The sequence below is a fragment of the Hyla sarda genome, chromosome 2 (assembly GCF_029499605.1).
Source record: "Hyla sarda isolate aHylSar1 chromosome 2, aHylSar1.hap1, whole genome shotgun sequence".
Lineage (NCBI taxonomy): Eukaryota > Metazoa > Chordata > Amphibia > Anura > Hylidae > Hyla > Hyla sarda.
This window is the reverse complement of record NC_079190.1, coordinates 407,146,429-407,165,289: the sequence shown is the minus strand read 5'-3', so window position 1 is coordinate 407,165,289 and position 18,861 is coordinate 407,146,429. Positions and strand designations below refer to the sequence as shown.

The window sequence follows — 18,861 nt, the reverse complement described above, 5'->3', positions numbered from 1 at the left end:
CTCTGGTGAATACCAGTAGTAACTTAGAACCGGTCCACTAGCACGGTCCACGCCAATCCCTCTCTGGCACAGAGGATCCACCTCCTGCCAGCCGAATCGTGACAGTAGATCCGGCCATGGATCCCGCTGAAGTTCCACTGCCAGTTGTCGCCGACCTCACCACGGTGGTTGCCCAGCAGTCGCAACAGATAGCGCAACAAGGCCATCAGCTGTCTCAACTGACCGTGATGCTACAGCAGCTACTACCACAGCTCCAGCAATCATCTCCTCCGCCAGCTCCTGCACCTCCTCCGCAGCGAGTGGCCTCTTCCGGCCTACGACTATCCTTGCCGGATAAATTTGATGGGGACTCTAAGTTTTGCCGTGGCTTTCTTTCGCAATGTTCCCTGCACTTGGAGATGATGTCGGACCAGTTTCCTACTGAAAGGTCTAAGGTGGCTTTCGTAGTCAGCCTTCTGTCTGGGAAAGCTCTGTCATGGGCCACACCGCTCTGGGACCGCAATGACCCCGTCACTGCCTCTGTACACTCCTTCTTCTCGGAAATTCGAAGTGTCTTTGAGGAACCTGCCCGAGCCTCTTCTGCTGAGACTGCCCTGCTGAACCTGGTCCAGGGTAATTCTTCCGTTGGCGAGTACGCCATCCAATTCCGTACTCTTGCTTCCGAATTATCCTGGAATAATGAGGCCCTCTGCGCGACCTTTAAAAAAGGCCTATCCAGCAACATTAAAGATGTTCTGGCCGCACGAGAAATTCCTGCTAATCTGCATGAACTCATTCATCTAGCCACTCGCATTGACATGCGTTTTTCCGAAAGGCGTCAGGAGCTCCGCCAGGATATGGACTTTGTTCGCACGAGGCGTTTTTTCTCCTCGGCTCCTCTCTCCTCTGGTCCTCTGCAATCTGTTCCTGTGCCTCCCGCCGTGGAGGCTATGCAAGTTGACCGGTCTCGCTTGACACCTCAAGAGAGGACACGACGCCGCATGGAGAATCTTTGCCTGTACTGTGCCGGTACCGAACACTTCCTGAAGGATTGTCCTATCCGTCCTCCCCGCCTGGAAAGACGTACGCTGACTCCGCACAAAGGTGAGACAGTTCTTGATGTTAACTCTGCTTCTCCACGCCTTACTGTGCCTGTGCGGATATCTGCCTCTACCTTCTCCTTCTCCACTAAGGCCTTCTTGGATTCCGGATCTGCAGGAAATTTTATTTTGGCCTCTCTCATCAACAGGTTCAACATCCCTGTGACCAGTCTCGCCAGACCCCTCTACATCAATTGTGTTAACAATGAAAGATTGGACTGTGCCGTGCGTTACCGCACGGAACCCCTCCTAATGTGCATCGGACCTCATCACGAAAAAATTGAGTTTTTGGTCCTCTCCAATTGCACTTCCGAAATTCTCCTTGGACTACCGTGGCTTCAACGCCATTCCCCAACCCTTGATTGGTCCACAGGAGAGATCAAGAGCTGGGGTACTTCTTGTTTCAAGGACTGTCTTAAACCGGTTTCCAGAACTCCCTGCCGTGACCCTGTGGGTCCCCCTGTAACCGGTCTCCCTAAGGCTTATATGGACTATGCAGACGTATTTTGTAAAAAACAAGCTGAGACTTTACCTCCTCACAGGCCTTATGACTGTCCTATTGACCTTCTCCCGGGCACTACTCCACCCCGGGGCAGAATTTATCCTCTGTCCGCCCCAGAGACTCTTGCTATGTCTGAATACATCCAGGAAAATTTAAAAAAGGGGTTTATCCGCAAATCCTCCTCTCCTGCCGGAGCTGGATTTTTCTTTGTGTCCAAAAAAGATGGCTCCCTACGTCCTTGCATTGATTACCGCGGACTTAATAAAATCACGGTAAAGAACCGCTACCCCCTACCTCTTATCTCAGAACTCTTTGATCGTCTTCAAGGTGCCCACATTTTTACCAAACTGGACTTAAGAGGTGCTTATAATCTCATCCGCATCAGGGAGGGGGACGAATGGAAAACTGCATTTAACACCAGAGATGGACACTTTGAGTATCTAGTCATGCCCTTTGGCCTGTGCAACGCCCCTGCCGTCTTCCAAGACTTTGTTAATGAAATTTTTCGTGATCTCTTATATTCCTGTGTTGTTGTGTATCTGGACGATATTCTGATTTTTTCTGCCAACTTAGAAGAACATCGCCAGCATGTCCGCATGGTTCTTCAGAGACTTCGAGACAATCAACTTTATGCCAAAATGGAGAAATGTCTGTTTGAATGTCAATCTCTTCCTTTCCTAGGATACTTGGTCTCTGGCCAGGGACTACAAATGGACCCAGATAAACTCTCTGCCGTCTTAGATTGGCCACGCCCCTCCGGACTCCGTGCTATCCAACGTTTTTTGGGGTTCGCCAATTATTACAGACAATTTATTCCACATTTTTCCACTATTGTGGCTCCTATCGTGGCTTTAACCAAGAAGAATGCCAATCCTAAGTCCTGGTCTTCTCAAGCGGAAGACGCATTTAAACGACTCAAGTCTGCCTTTTCTTCTGCTCCCGTGCTCTCCAGACCTGACCCATCTAAACCCTTCCTATTGGAGGTTGATGCCTCCTCTGTGGGAGCTGGAGCGGTCCTTCTACAAAAAAATTCTTCCAGGCATGCTGTTACTTGTGGGTTTTTTTCTAGGACCTTTTCTCCGGCAGAGAGGAACTACTCCATCGGGGATCGAGAACTACTGGCCATTAAATTGGCACTTGAGGAATGGAGGCATCTGCTGGAGGGATCAAAATTCCCAGTTATCATTTACACCGACCACAAGAATCTATCCTATCTCCAGTCTGCCCAACGGCTGAATCCTCGCCAGGCCAGGTGGTCTTTGTTCTTTGCCCGTTTTAACTTTGAAATTCATTTTCGCCCTGCCGACAAGAACATTAGGGCCGATGCTCTCTCTCGTTCCTCGGATGCTTCGGAAGTAGAGGTCTCTCCGCAACACATCATTCCTCCTGACTGTCTGATCTCCACTTCTCCAGCCTCCATCAGGCAAACTCCTCCAGGGAAGACCTTCGTTTCTCCACGCCAACGTCTCGGTATTCTCAAATGGGGTCACTCCTCCCACCTCGCTGGCCATGCGGGCATCAAAAAGTCCTTGCAACTCATCTCTCGCTTCTATTGGTGGCCGACTCTGGAGACGGATGTTGTTGATTTTGTGCGGGCCTGTACTGTCTGTGCCCGGGATAAGACTCCTCGCCAGAAGCCTGCTGGTCTCCTTCATCCTCTGCCTGTCCCCGAACAGCCTTGGTCTCTGATTGGTATGGACTTTATTACAGACTTACCCCCATCCCGTGGCAACACTGTTGTTTGGGTGGTCGTTGACCGATTTTCCAAGATGGCACATTTTATTCCTCTTCCTGGTCTTCCTTCAGCGCCTCAGTTGGCAAAACAATTTTTTGTACACATTTTTCGTCTTCACGGTTTGCCCACGCAGATCGTCTCGGATAGAGGCGTCCAATTCGTGTCAAAATTCTGGAGGGCCCTCTGTAAACAACTCAAGATTAAATTAATCTTCTCTTCTGCTTATCATCCTCAATCCAATGGGCAAGTAGAAAGAATTAACCAGGTCCTGGGTGACTATTTACGGCATTTTGTTTCCTCCCGCCAGGATGACTGGGCAGATCTTCTACCATGGGCCGAATTCTCGTACAACTTCAGAGTCTCTGAATCTTCTTCTAAATCCCCATTTTTCGTGGTGTACGGCCGTCACCCTCTTCCCCCCCTCCCTACTCCCTTGCCCTCTGGTCTGCCCGCTGTGGATGAAGTGACTCGTGATCTTTCCACCATATGGAAAGAGACCCAAAATTCTCTTTTACAGGCTTCATCTCGCATGAAAAAGTTTGCCGATAAGAAAAGAAGAGCTCCCCCCATTTTTTCTCCCGGAGACAAGGTATGGTTCTCCGCTAAATATGTCCGCTTCCGTGTCCCCAGCTACAAACTGGGACCACGCTATCTTGGTCCTTTCAAAATCTTGTGCCAAATTAATCCTGTCTCTTACAAACTTCTTCTTCCTCCTTCTCTTCGTATTCCTAATGCCTTTCATGTCTCTCTTCTTAAACCACTCATCATCAACCGTTTCTCTCCCAAACTTGTTTCTCCCACTCCTGTTTCCGGTACCTCTGACATTTTCTCCGTAAAGGAGATACTGGCCTCCAAGACGGTCAGAGGAAAAAAAAATTTCTTGGTCGATTGGGAGGGCTGTGGTCCTGAAGAGAGATCCTGGGAACCTGAGGACAACATCCTAGACAAAAGTCTGGTCCTCAGGTTCTCAGGCTCCAAGAAGAGGGGGAGACCCAAGGGGGGGGTACTGTTACGCCGAGCGCTCCGGGTCCCCGCTCCTCCCCGGAGCGCTCGCCACATCCTCGCTACTGCAGCGCCCCGGTCAGATCCACTGACCGGGTGCGCTGCGATACCGCCTCCAGCCGGGATGCGATTCGCGATGCGGGTGGCGCCCGCTTGCGATGCGCACCCCGGCTCCCGTACCTGACTCGCTCTCCGTCGGTCCTGTCCTGGCGCGCGCGGCCTCGCTCCCTAGGGCGCGCGCGCACCGGGTCTCTGCGATTGCGATTTAAAGGGCCACTGCGCCACTGATTGGCGCAGTTGTTCTAATTAGTGTGTTCACCTGTGCACTCCCTATGTATACCTCACTTCCCCTGCACTCCCTTGCCGGATCTTGTTGCCATTGTGCCAGTGAAAGCGTTTCCTAGTGTGTTCCTAGCCTGTGTTCCAGACCTCCTGCCGTTGCCCCTGACTACGATCCTTGCTGCCTGCCCCGACCTTCTGCTACGTCCGACCTTGCTCTTGTCTACTCCCTTGTACCGCGCCTATCTTCAGCAGTCAGAGAGGTTGAGCCGTTGCTAGTGGATACGACCTGGTTACTACCGCCGCTGCAAGACCATCCCGCTTTGCGGCGGGCTCTGGTGAATACCAGTAGTAACTTAGAACCGGTCCACTAGCACGGTCCACGCCAATCCCTCTCTGGCACAGAGGATCCACCTCCTGCCAGCCGAATCGTGACACTATTGTCTTCTTAGATGTGATGCCACAAGGTTTACACACCTGGATTTGGGGATTTTCTGCCATTTCTTTCCCTGCAGATCCTCTCTAGCTCTGTCAGGATGGATGGTGGGCTGTCAGTGGAAGCCATTTTCAGGTATCTCCAGAGATATTAGATTGTGTTCACATCATTGCTTTGGCTGGGTCACTAAATGAAATTCACTAAGCCAATCCTGTGTTGTTGTGGTTGATAGGGGAAAATAAATCAAAACCTGTGATGGGAAGAGTGATAGCAACCATTCAGATAGCTTCTTTAATTTTTCAGAGGCCTTTTTTAAAAATGAAAGAAGCAATCTGATTGGTTGCCATAGGCAACTGGTCAACTACTCCTCTGTGCAGATTTTGAAAATCTTCCCCATTGTCTTGGGAGGCTTTTTTCTGGCCACTCATCTATAATGGCCAGGTGGAGTGCTGCTGTGATGGTCGACCTCAAAGTTTTTCGATGATTTGACAGTTAGCCAGCTGAAAGTGGATTTCTCATCGTCTTTAGTTACATGACGTGGTGGACATGTCTGCCCTAGACAGACTGTTCCATTTTCTCTCTCCTTGTATTGTGCCATCTCTGCAAACAGAAAGTAGGATGTGGCCAGGGTATGAGTACTGAAACTATGTCTCTACTGAGGCACATGTAGCAGCATCACAAGGCTGCGTGGGAGATTAGAGATGATCCACAACATGAGGAAAACTTTGCCCCCACTGCTGCTCCTTCAGATCAATCCTAACTGTCTAGCAGACAGGCCTGGTCTACAGGCAGCACATTCTCTGTTTCATTCTCATCGGGGTTGTGGCAGAGAGGGTGGGCCACTCCATGCAGTTGTTGGACATGCCACAGTAGATAATTGGAGTAGTAGGTATGGCCAGGGCCAATACAGGTCTGTTTCGAGTCACTTGCAGAACGAGGAAAGTGTAATGACACCTCTGTAGTGCTAAGCAGAAGGATAGCATTAGCCATGAGGGGGGAATTGTATGAGGATAGTCAACCTCTGGAGTGTGATGTTGAGATGCTGGAGGTGGAAGCAGTGGCTGGGCGTAGCACTAGTGAGGAGTTTGATGATAACTACAATGTAGTGTTGGACTAGACATAGGAAACAGGTGAGGAGTCAGTGAAGAACAGCGAAGCTGAGTTAGGGCCAGAATTCCTGTCAAACATAATAGATGTAGGTCTGCTGTTCTGATCACCTCAGGAGATGGCAATGCTGCTTCATGCTGTAGGTTCAAAAAGAAAACCTTCCAGAGGAGGGGCACAGGCAGGTGGTGCCTTCCCTGCCCGGTATTCTGCTATGTGGAATTTTTTTTCTACCTTGCCAGATGCTCAAAACGTGGCACTGTGCCATCTCTGCAAAATAAAATGTAGGATGTGGCCTGGGCATGAGTACAGAAAATATGTCTGTACGTAGGTACGTGTAGCAGCATCATAAGGCTGCGTGGGACAGTAGAGATGACCCAAGTGAGGGAAACTTTCCCCCTGCTGCTGCTCCTTCAGATCCCTCTCAATTGTCTTGCAGATAGGCCTTGTCTGTAGGCTGTACAATCTTTTTCTTTTTTTTGTCCTCATCAATGTTGTGGCAGAAAGGGTGGGCCACTCCATGCAGCTTTTGGTTCACATGCCATGGTAGATAATTGGAGTAGTAGGTATGGCCAGGGCCAATCCAGTTCTGTTACGGCATACTAAATCAAAATTCTGTAGATTGCGGTTCCACCACAATAAGGCCAGGAAATTATAATGACACCTCCAAGGTTGTGTCAATCCTGTTCAACTTCTGAAACCTGAAGCCTATCTTCCTCCTTATTCAAGTCTTCCTCCATGGACATTTTGCATCCACACAGGAAAAATTGTAGCTTACCCTCCTCCCCCTTCCATTAATCAGTGCAAAATCAAGCGTTGCTATGCTGCATTACATCTGCTAAGCCTGGGTGAGAAAAGCCACACAGTAAAGAATTAGCAGCCCTGTCTGCAACAGGAAGTTTCACGCTGGCTTTCTGGTCATGATCTGACATTAGGAAACATGGTAACCAATACAGCACAAACATTGTAAAAACTGAGTCTTGGTGGCATGACCCAATCTCCTTGTACAGCACACAAGCTAAATCTGGTCATCAAATGTTTCCTGAGAAATTGTCTGGCTACATGCAGGAAATTTTGCATTCTGTTTAGCTGTTCTTATGTTTTTAAACATATGTTTTTAAACATGCCGACCTACAGTGACAAAACAGTCTGCCTCAACACTGCCTCATTTGCGACATTCCATCACAGTTGAACTCAACATTACGCATGTTGGACTGCCTATACCAGCATAGCGAAGCAGTGACACGGATTGGCAGCTAATCAGAGACATCTGTCACATGTTCCAGCATTTCAAAGAGGCAACAGGATTTGTCAACAAGGACAACAGCGGAATTAGTGACATAATGCCGCCGATGATTGAGGAAAGAGGGATGAAAGAGAGTTCCCATCTGACTGAAATCTGCTGAAGACAGGGGATGAGGAGCCTACACAGGATGACAGGGATGATGATCCAAATGAGGACCATGACCAACTTTGGCAGTATGGGATGGAGGCAGAACAAACTGGGTTCTCAGAAGAGCTGGCAAGGATGACTAGCTATATACTTTCTTGCTTGCGCAGGCATATTGCACACTTAAAGAAACTAGATGATTACTGGATAGCCAAACTCTTAGACCCTCGGTATAAAGCCAAAATAGGGGATTTTTTTTTCACCTTCTGAGAAAGAGGCTAAATAGAATTTTTATAGGGAGAAGCTATGCAGCAAGCTTGCCATGATTTTCCAGCACCAAAACAGCTATCGAATGGGGGTCCAGTTCCTGCTCCCTGCTGAGTATATGCTGCACTCCCTCTGCCAGCACTACTACTGCAAGAGAGTGTTTTATGCTGTGCTTTATGTTCATGCCTTTTCTGTAGGTCTTTGTAATACCACATGGGCACACTAGCCATCTTTCCTGAATTTGTGGGGTCATCTTGTTATGAGAAATGCTACATGCTTGAGTTATGCTGTTTTATTAAATTATTTTATGCTGTGGCCTACAGTTTTACTGTTTCTGTTCGCAATCTGTCTTGTTTCCTGAACGTGTGATATAATTCTCTGCCTTATCCCTGGCATATTCACCTACTATGTCATTGTGTATGTCTTTTCAATAAAATTGCAATTTAAAAAAGAAATGTTGTGCTGGGAGGTTGTAAGAATCTGCCTCAAAGAGGAGAGCAGCAGCGGAGAAAGATCTGCTGGCGAGGTGGAGAGATAACAGCTGATCCCAGACAGCCTGTGTGAAATCAGTGAGAGAAACTGCAGCTGGACTGACCTGGTTACAGGTGGTATGAGGGTAAGCCTAAAGCCTTCTCCCCTGTACCACAACAGGACACCCTGTCTTCTTACTAAGAGTAGAGGTCTTGAGGTTCGGTGACGGACATTCACAAAGTTTTCACATCCCTACCTCAGATGCTCCGTTGGGTGGAGGCAATGCTGCAGATATGTACCCCAGCTCCCAGATAGCGGAGGCACGGGATCAGCCTGCCAAGAGAGGTAATACAGGTAGGGGACCCCAAAGACACGGGTGGGTATTTCTAAAAATGTGCTGTATGAAAGTGTGTGCTCTGTTACATGGCAACCACAGGGTCCCAGATTACTGAGAAAAAAAACTGTAATTTCATTGAACTGCTTGTATCCCATATTCAAAACTCCTATTAGGACATTTTATTTTTCTTGAAATAAAGTTACCTTTATTGTTTTGTAAGTCAACGTTCAAAAGTTTCAGTCCAACACAGGCATCAAGCAGCTGCTCCATCCCATCCACACTGGTGCCCAAGCGAGAAGCGATTGTTGCAGCTGGAATTGGTTCCTGTGCTTCATGTAGTAAATCAAAAACTCCCACTTCACATGCTGTAAACATGGTCTGCAAGGGAAAGAGCGACAAAATACTTTAGAGTCTCTACTTCCTATCAGTACTAGAATTATTATGACATATTACTAGAATTAGCATTAACTTTACAGTTAGTGAGGACCTGACCTCTGTGACCCAAACCAACAGTAGGAATGAAGGGGGCTGTATTTGCTTGTTTCTTTCAGAGTTTCCACATGCACAATTGCACTTCCAGCCTCTTGGCTGTGCAGGAAATTACAGCCAGTCATTTGTGTATGCCATCATTTTTTTTTTTATATAATGATGACTTAAATAATGGGTCTGCATCAGATTTTCCACAGCGGAGATATAGTCGCTGGAAATTTGCAAAGGAAGGCCACCCCCGATTCAAACTTGCAGCTGTCTTGCATTTAAATATGCCAATGTGAACAAACCTTTAAAAATGTTTGTCCATCTTCATAGATATATGGTATCAGAGCGTGAGTAAATGCCCGAACAAACAAAATATAATATTAATGATCCTGTATGGTGAATGGCGTAAACATAAAAAAAAAAAAAAAAGGCAGACTAACTGTTTGACTTGAGCAGGGAACAGAACAGAGCCTAAAGGTTGAGAATTTTAACAACAAGTAAACAGCAAAGTGTCTTATTATTACATAAGGAACAATATAATAAAAGTTTAGTTTGGTCACAGGTGCTCTTTAAGGCCAAAATGGGCTGTGTCTTTGAGGGGTTAAGCGGTTAAAGTATTATTGTCACTTATATAAACTTATGATATGTCATCCAAATGTGTCAAAAGTTTAGATCATATAAGGTCTCAGTTCTGAGACCTGCTGCGATCGTGAGTAATAACTGGCTGAAGCGCGCTTCACTGTCCGACTGGCCTCCCGATCCGACTGATGAGCTCTGACCGATCAAAGTGGAAGAAACACTGGGAACTGCCTGAATAGTATTCCTTTATACCAAATACAATCTGTAAAATGAAGCATGAGAAACCATGGCTGTAGGGTTGTGTTTAACAATAAAAATAAAAAAACAACTTCTAATTCTATGCTATTTTGTGTTCACAGCCTTTCTTCCCACCCCAATCACACAAAGAAATGCATTACTGTTGTTTAGCATTATATAAAATGTTCATTTTTTAGACATGTGAATATTTATTTATTGTAGTGTCTGATACAGAATGTCTTAAGACTTCAGTAATGGCTGATGCTGGTTCTTACTATTATCATGTTTTATAAATTCTAAACTATTGAGCACATTTATACAACTTAGTAAGACACATATTATTTTTTTCTTGTGCATATGTGATCCACACAGCATTTAGTTAAAGGGGTACTCCCGTGAAAAACTTTTTTTTTTAATCAACTGGTGCCAGAAAGTTAAACAGATTTGTAAATTACTTCTATTTAAAAATCTTAATCCTTCTAGTACTTATTAGCTTGTGAATACTACAGAGGAAATGGTTTTCTTTTTGGAACACAGAGCTCTCTGCTGACATCATGACCACAGTGCTCTCTGCTGACATCTCTGTCCATTCTAAGAATTGTCCAGAGTAGGAGAAAATCCCCATAGCAAACATATGCTGCTCTGGACAGTTCCTAAAATGAACAGAGATGTCAGCAGAGAGCATTTTTTAATAGAAGTAATTTACAAATCTGTTAAACTTTCTGGCACCAGTTGATTAAAAAAAAGTTTACCACGGGAGTACCCCTTTAAGATTGAATTTGATAAAACTTCCAGGAGGTTCAAGTGTCCACAGACAAATGCTTAAAATTGTGGATGTTCAATTGAAGAAGTTATATCTGCAACAATGCAGTGGCGTCTCCAGCTTTTATTTTATTTTATTTTTTGAGGGGGTACACACACTGGGGGCCAGGACAAAAGTAGGGGGGATGCAATTATAACAACGCTATATTTATATATTGCAGGGGCACATAGGGGAGTTTCCATTGACTTCAAAGGCATCTTCAGCACGTATCCAAGGGGAAAAGAAGTGACATGTCACTTATTTTCTGTCGTCGCATGCTGTTTGGCAAATAAATGAGTGCGCTTCTGCACCAAAAACCATGCAGTCTATGTGAACATGCCTTTAAAGGGTTTTTCCAAAATTATTAAATTAGCACTGTCAGATTCAAAAACGTTTTATATGTAATAGCTCTTGACAAAACATTAATCTTTCTAATATACCTCATAAGAAAATGTTTCATTTTTACAGAAATTATGGCTTAAAATATAGTGGCTTTGTCCAAGCTGAAGCACAAGCATAGACAAAATCCAGTAAGTGAGGCTGGGCTAGCACTCCTTTGTGTCTGATAGGACAGGAGAGAACACAAATGAGTCGTATCAGACAAGAGATAGCACAGCGGAGTCCTATCAGACAGGAGAGAGAACAGAGGAGTACTATCAGACAGGAGAGAGCACAGAGGAGTGCTATCAGACAGGAGAGAGCACAATGGAGTCCTATCAGACAAGAGAGAGCACAGAGGAGTCCTATCAGACAGGAGAGAGCACAGAGGAGTCCTATCAGACAGGAGAGAGCACAGAGGAGTCCTATCAGAGAGGAGAGAGCACAGAGGAGTCCTATCAGAAAAGAGAAAGCACAGAGGAGTACTATCAGACAAGAGAGAGCACAGAGGAGTACTATCAGACAGGAGATAGCACAGAGGAGTCCTATCAGACAGGAGAGAGCACAGAGGAGTCCTATCAGACAGGAGAGAGCACAGAGGAGTGCTATCAGACAGGAGAGAGCACAGAGGAGTACTATCAGACAGGAGAGAGCACAGAGGAGTAGTATCAGACAGGAGAGAGGACAGAGGAGTACTATCAGACAGGAGAGAGCACAGAGGAGTGCTATCAGACAGGAGAGAGCACAATGGAGTCCTATCAGACAAGAGAGAGCACAGAGGAGTCCTATCAGACAGGAGAGAGCACAGAGGAGTCCTATCAGACAGGAGAGAGCACAGAGGAGTCCTATCAGAGAGGAGAGAGCACAGAGGAGTCCTATCAGAAAAGAGAGAGCACAGAGGAGTACTATCAGACAAGAGAGAGCACAGAGGAGTATTATCAGACAGGAGATAGCACAGAGGAGTCCTATCAGACAGGAGAGAGCACAGAGGAGTGCTATCAGACAGGAGAGAGCACAGAGGAGTGCTATCAGACAGGAGAGAGCACAGAGGAGTACTATCAGACAGGAGAGAGCACAGAGGAGTAGTATCAGACAGGAGAGAGGACAGAGGAGTACTATCAGACAGGAGAGAGCACAGAGGAGTACTATCAGACAGGAGAGATCACAGGGGAGTAATATCAGACAGAAGAGAGCACGGAGGAGTACTATCAGACAGAAGAGAGCACAAAGGAGTCCTATCGGACAGGAGAGAGCACAGAGGAGTAGTATCAGACAGGAGAGAGCACAGAGGAGTCCTATCAGACAGGAGAGAGCACAGAGGAGTCCTATCAGATAGGAGAGAGCACAGAGGAGTCCTATCAGACAGGAGAGAGCACAGAGGAGTCCTACCAGACAGGAGAGAGCACAGGGGGGTCCTTTCAGACAGGGGAGAGTACAGAGGAGTGATATCAGACAAGAGAGAGCACAGAGGAGTGCTAGCCCACCCTCATGCCTGTGCTCCAGCTTGGACAAAGTCATGATTATTATAAGCCATGATTTCTATAAAAAGGAAATTACATTTCCTTATGAAATATATTAGAAAGATTAATATTTTGCCAAAATGTACAACGTATCAAAAGTTTTCGTTTCTGACAGTGGCCATTTAAGTTAACCCCTATCCACAGTACAGGGGGTAACAAACAAATAGATGGGAGTCTGATTGCAGGAACCCTGCCAATCCTGAGGATGTAGACACAGTTTTCCCTGGAGTAAACAATGTGGACCACACCTGAGCAGCCACTGCTCCAATCATTTTCTATGGGGCCGCTGAACATTTCCATGTACAGGTGTGGTTCCCACCATTCATTCTGGGGATAGTTATGTCCCCATCCTCATGATCAGTGGGGGTTTCAGCAGTCAGACCCCCACCAATCTGCTAGTTATCCCCTTTACGGCTAATAGGTGATAACCTAATGAGATAGAAGTATCACTTTAAACTGCTGCTTTAGCCTATAAAGCAGTGGTCTAAAAACTGTGGATCTCTAGATGTTGCAAAACTACAATTTTCAGCATGTCCAGCAAGCCAACAGCTGTCCAGGCATGCTGGGAGTTGTAGTTTTGCAACTCCAAGCATGCCTAAACTCCCTGTCTGACACACAATGAGAACATACACCAGCACTACTTAGCAGTAGCCATACTTGCCCATACATGTTGTCATCATATTGTTACTGACCAAATCCTGTATACTGAGAGTAATAAGTGAGAAGATAAATTGGGTAGGGTAGATTGGAGATTGGGGAAGAGTAGGTAGACCTCCCCCCCCATTACGTATTAAGGTCTCTCCTTTAGGTAGACAAAGCCTTTTGCAGGTGCCCCAAGCAGGTAGGTGCCACCTGTTGGTAGGTCCCCCTGTTGGCAGTAGCAGCCCCCTATAAGTAAGGGTTACTTCCTGTTGATAGGTCCCCCAGTAGATAGTAGCAGTTCCCATATATAGTAGCTGCGGCCCCACCCTAAGGTTGTAGGCTGCAGCAGCCCCCTTTAGGGAGTAGTTGTAGAAGTCCCCGTTAGGTAGTAGCACTAGAAGCCCCCTTTAGGTAGTTGAAAAAGCATCTATTCAAAGTAGCATATTTTAGATATACATTTAGGTATACATAGTAGCTTCTTTAGGTACTCATAGTAGCTTCCTTAAAGGGGTACTCATGTGGAAAACATTTTTTTTTCAAATCAACTGGTGCCAAAAAGTTAAACAGATTTGTAAATTACTTCTATTGAAAAATCTTAATCCTTCCAGTACTTAATAGCTGCTGAATACTACAGAGGAAATTCTGTCCACAGTGCTCTCTGCTGATACCTCTGTCCATTTTAGTTCATCATAACTATAGGGAAGCAATAGTAGCCCCCTTTAAGTAGTAATAGTAGCCCCCTTTAGTAACTCATAGTAGCTCCATTTGGGTAATAATAGAAGCCCCCTTTAGGTACTAATGGTAGCCTAGTAGCCCCCACAAGGTTGTAATAGTACCCCCTTTAGCTAGTAATAGTACCCCCCCCCCCTTTGGGTAGTAATAAAAAACCCTTTTGGAAAGTAATAGTACCACCTTTAGGTAGTCACGGTACCACCATTTAGATTGTAACAGTAGTCCCCTTACGGTAGTAAAAGTAGCCTCCTTTAAGTAGTAATAGTACCCTCTTTGGGTAGTTATAAAACCCTCTTTAGGTAGTTGTCATACCCCCCTTTAGGTAGAAATAGTAGCCCCCTTTAGATAATAACAGAAGTAGCCTTTTTTAGGTAGTAACAGTAGCCCCCTTTAGGTAGTAATCTTAGACCACTTTAAATAGTAATATTAGCCCCTTTTAGTTAGTTAAGATTGAAAAAAAAAAAAAAAAAAACACAACCCACTCACCTGGCTTCAGTGTAGCGTGGTCTCTCCTCTCATCTTCTCCTCCAATCTGTGTTCTGGCGCATGATGATGCAGTCACTCATGCACAAGAGCACAGAGGAAGGACTATTGGGCCTCTTGTGACTGCCTGCATATTGTGGACGGCCACAAGAGTGATTGAAAAGGTGAGGAGCCAATGGCTTTTTTCTCTGTCAATTAGTGAAGCACTGCATTCAACTATAGGCGCGTCTGTAACATGCGCTTATAGTTAAATCAATTCCGGACTGGCAGGTGTAGTTAAGTTTTACTACACCAACCCAGAGGACAGCACTGCCCACCAATCAAATGCCTGATGGCCAGCCCTGATGGAGCAAATATTTTAGTTGGGGGGGGGGTGTACATTGGGGGGGGGGTTTACAGCTGGAATCTCTGCCGCCAACCTCACGGGGATCCCACTGTAACAATGCAAATAAATTCTTACCTTTGAGACTAAAAATCCATAAGTATAGTTAAGAAGTTTTTGCACATACTCATCTTCTTCTGAGGAGCACATGTTGGTGTGATATGAAGCAGCTCAGTCAGTCCTTATAAACTGCTCTCCAACCAGAGATAAGTTATTCCAGAGGACTTAGCATGACTCAGACATTTGCTTTACCATCAGATCTATTTATAAGGAAACAACAGTAGTTGGTTTAGTATTGATTACTATTTAGCTTCATTGACCCTTTCATGGGCAGAATTGTCTTAACTTTTTTTCTTAATCTACCCCAAAATGTTTTGTTGGGATACATTTAATTTGGCTTTCTGATTATTAAACATTGGAGCTGATATTAATTTTGAATATATTTTTTTGGGGGAAAAATACATTATCTCTGGAAAAATAAAACGATAGCCAAATGTCATAGATGTCACAAGCAGGTTGTAGTCTCATGAGACTTCTGACCTAAAATTCTTCAACGGTCACCGTTCACTATGTTGCATGTTGCACTGTGACATTGACCACATACATGCAGTATTTGTGCAGTGTGACCAAATTAGCCGTGTATTCCCAGTCTTAAACGCAGCTTCTGAACATGATAATCATCCAAGTACAGAAAAGGATAATTATTTTTGCCATAATGTACATGCTGTGTAAACTAAAGGTGAGAAAAATACACAGATCCTTTTCTCATCCTTCGTCTTTGTATTTTTCTCATCACATTACTTTGCACAGGCCTCAAGTGTCACTGTATACTCATTTGGTATTTGTGCTAGGTGTTTACGTTGATTATGTTATAATTTTTGCATATCTACTGTTTTATTGTATTTTTTTTTTTTTTATAACAGTTAGCCCTTTTGATATTTCTATGGTTACATGCTGAACCGCTCCAGACTTTGGAGGTTCTCAGTGAGGACCAGTGGCGTCGCCACAGGGGAGGACATTTAACACTGCCATTACTGGACTTTAGATTGACTTGGGAGACATCTAACCCAGACTTGGGGTACTTTACGCTACATCCACGGAATTGCTTACCGCAAGGGGTGAACTTTGACTTTTGGACTGGAGTTGTCAGAGGCTTTCAGTCTTATTATTCTTAAATTACCTTATGAGGCTCTTTCGGCTCTAAGACAACTTTTCCCCACAACTGGACTTCGAATGACTTGACCTGGACGGCGGGACGCTAACGGTTTAGTGTAGTTGCTCAGCACTTGAGTTCTCCATTGACTATGCAGACTCCTCTGACTTGGACACTGCACTGATTTCCACTTTCTCCTCCTTGCCCAGGACCTGACTTCCTCCTTCTAGACCCCAACTAGAAGATAGCAGACACTTCTACACTAACTGACTCCTCCCTATCTAGCCAGACCAGGGCGCTTAGGGCTTACAACTCTAATTGGCCACAGCGATCACATGACATCTCTGCAATTTTCCCTTAAAGGCACAGTACACTTTATACAGAATAAACAGCATACATTGGTATAAAACATGGGACAAAAATGCAATATTAAATAATTATTTCCCTGGATCTGTGGGCCGAAACAGAAAACTGAGGCAACACCTACCTGATAGGGCAGGTAGTGTAACATGTTCTGTACTGGGTGACCAGACTAGGGCAATACTAGGGCAATACTAAGTGTAGATAACACTTATGTACATAAGGGAACTACTCACAGACCATCTCCTCATTTTCTTTCTATACTTGTTTTTCGAAAAGATTTTCTTTTCATGTCTTTACATCACTGCTTGACTGAAGACGTTGTCCACGTGACATGGTTGCATTATGTGGATGATGTCTTCATGCTATTGTCATGATTCGAGTGAGGAGAAGATGATGCAGGCCCACGTCCCTCCGATGTCAGTCATTTAAATGGTTAAAATCAAATTACAGCAAGCGGTCAAACTGAAGCACAGTGTGCATACATATGCAAAGGATATGCATGTAAATGGATCTCAAGCTATCCATACAACTAAAAGCTACCCAAACTCCATAATATGAGGCTCTACAGTTTAAAGTCCAAGCTATTTGGTAAACAGATATCCTAAAGAAGAGTAGGTGGAGCACTCGGCATGTTTGGAGTAGTAAATCTTCATTGTTCATGCAATTAAGACATTAAAATCAAGGCATAACAAAGGGGTAGAAAACAGAGTGCGGAGCATGGACTGCGAAAGCAGTTTAGTAATTCGATACTTCTTTTACACCAGCCAGAAGTAGTGTCGCAGTCCCAGCTCCCTGCTCTGTTTTCTACCCTTCATTTATGCCCTGATTTTATCATGTCTCAAATGCATGAACAATAAAGATTTTTTAACTCCAAACATGGTGAGTGCTCCATCTTCACTTTCTTCTTTTGGATATCTGTTTAAATGGTGAAATGCCGTTGTGGTGGCCAATATAGAAGTGGTACTTCTGTACAATCTGTGGTCCTTTTCAGGTGGATTCTGTCCTAGTCGCCTGGCCCCACACTCCTCAGGACTCTGGTTATGTGATTGTTCATACAAATGGTTAATGTATTTTATTAAGATGTGTATACCTTTAAGTCCTGTTGTTAAGACATGTAACCAAGGAAGGTGCCAGTGACCAGGTGACTAGTGGGTGACCTATAGGACCCCTCCAAAGTCCTCCTATATAAAACTAAGGGAGGAGTTAGGGTGCTTTCACACTACGATTGTAGTGTATGGTTGCTGGATCTGGCCCGAACCCCATTAATTTCTATGAGCCGACCGGAGTCAAACGCTGACTCCGGTTGTCTCATTTTTGCCCCGTATACAGTTTTCTGACTGTACCTAAAATCATGATATACCACGGTTCTAGGTCCGGTCAGAAAACCGTATTTGGGGAAAAATGAGACAACCGGAGTCAGCATTTGACTCTGGTCGGCTCATTGAAATGAATGGGGTTCAAGCCAGATCCGGCTGGGATACGGGAGCGGATGGTTTTCGCCCCTCCCAATCAGATCCAGCAACCGTAAACTACAATCGTAGTGTGAAAGCACCCTTAGCTAGCTTTCTTGAGTTCAAGTCTTAGCCGAGGAGCAGTACAGTCAAGACCTACGAGTGTCCCTTCACCCTGAGGGATTTCAAACAGAGGATCCAGAGCTTGTTTGTCTTTTACTCTTTCTCTCCTAACCAACAGGTGCAACTGCTAACAGGACAACTCCAGGGACCGGTACTCGAGAGGAAGCCTGCACCTGGCCAGCATCTGAGGAGGCGACAGTGGAACAGATCTTTGAAGGACTGTACCAGGTATTCGAGTCACATTCTCCATCAGAGGTACTTTGCCAGCTGCATGAAAGGCGACAAAAGCTAGGTGAGACCTTGAGAGCGTATGCTGTAGCCCTAAAGAATGCCCTAGAGACTGTCCAGTGTTACGCCGAGCGCTCCGGGTCCCCGCTCCTCCCCGGAGCGCTCGCTACACTTCCCTCACTGCAGCGCCCCGGTCGGTTCCACGGACCCGGGGCGCTGCGTTACTACCTCCGGCCGGGATGCGATTCGCGATGCGGGTAGCGCCCGCTCGCGATGCGCACCCCGGCTCCCGTACCTTACTCGCTCCCCGTCAGTTCTGTCCCGGCGCGCGCGGCCCCGCTCCCTAGGGCGCGCGCGCGCCGGGTCTTTGCGATTTAAAGGGCCACTGCACCGCTGATTGGTGCAGTGGTTCCAATTAGTGTTTACACCTGTGCACTTCCCTATATCACCTCACTTCCCCTTCACTCCCTCGCCGGATCTTGTTGCCCTAGTGCCAGTGAAAGCGTTCCTTGTGTGTTCCTTGCCTGTGATTCCAGACCTTCTGCCGTTGCCCCTGACTACGATCCTTGCTGCCTGCCCCGACCTTCTGCTACGTCCGACCTTGCTTCTGTCTACTCCCTTGTACCGCGCCTATCTTCAGCAGCCAGAGAGGTTGAGCCGTTGCTAGGGGATACGACCTGGTCACTACCGCCGCAGCAAGACCATCCCG

At 45.8% G+C, this 18,861-nt stretch overlaps 1 protein-coding gene across 2 annotated transcripts in view; it reads right to left on the bottom strand.

The window, feature by feature from the left end:
* The window catches only part of LOC130356826 (acetylserotonin O-methyltransferase-like), a 61,445-nt gene extending 52,468 nt beyond the window's left edge, over positions 1–8,977 (bottom strand). Inside the window, exon 1 of one of the 2 annotated variants that reach the window (XM_056558813.1) lies at positions 8,806–8,977. In XM_056558813.1, coding sequence (XP_056414788.1) covers positions 8,806–8,977 — 172 coding nt within the window. Of the gene's footprint in view, positions 1–5,074; positions 5,484–8,805 lie in introns of those variants that run through there. The other variant, XM_056558814.1, reaches the window with a different exon arrangement.
* Positions 8,978–18,861: the final 9,884 nt, after the last annotated feature.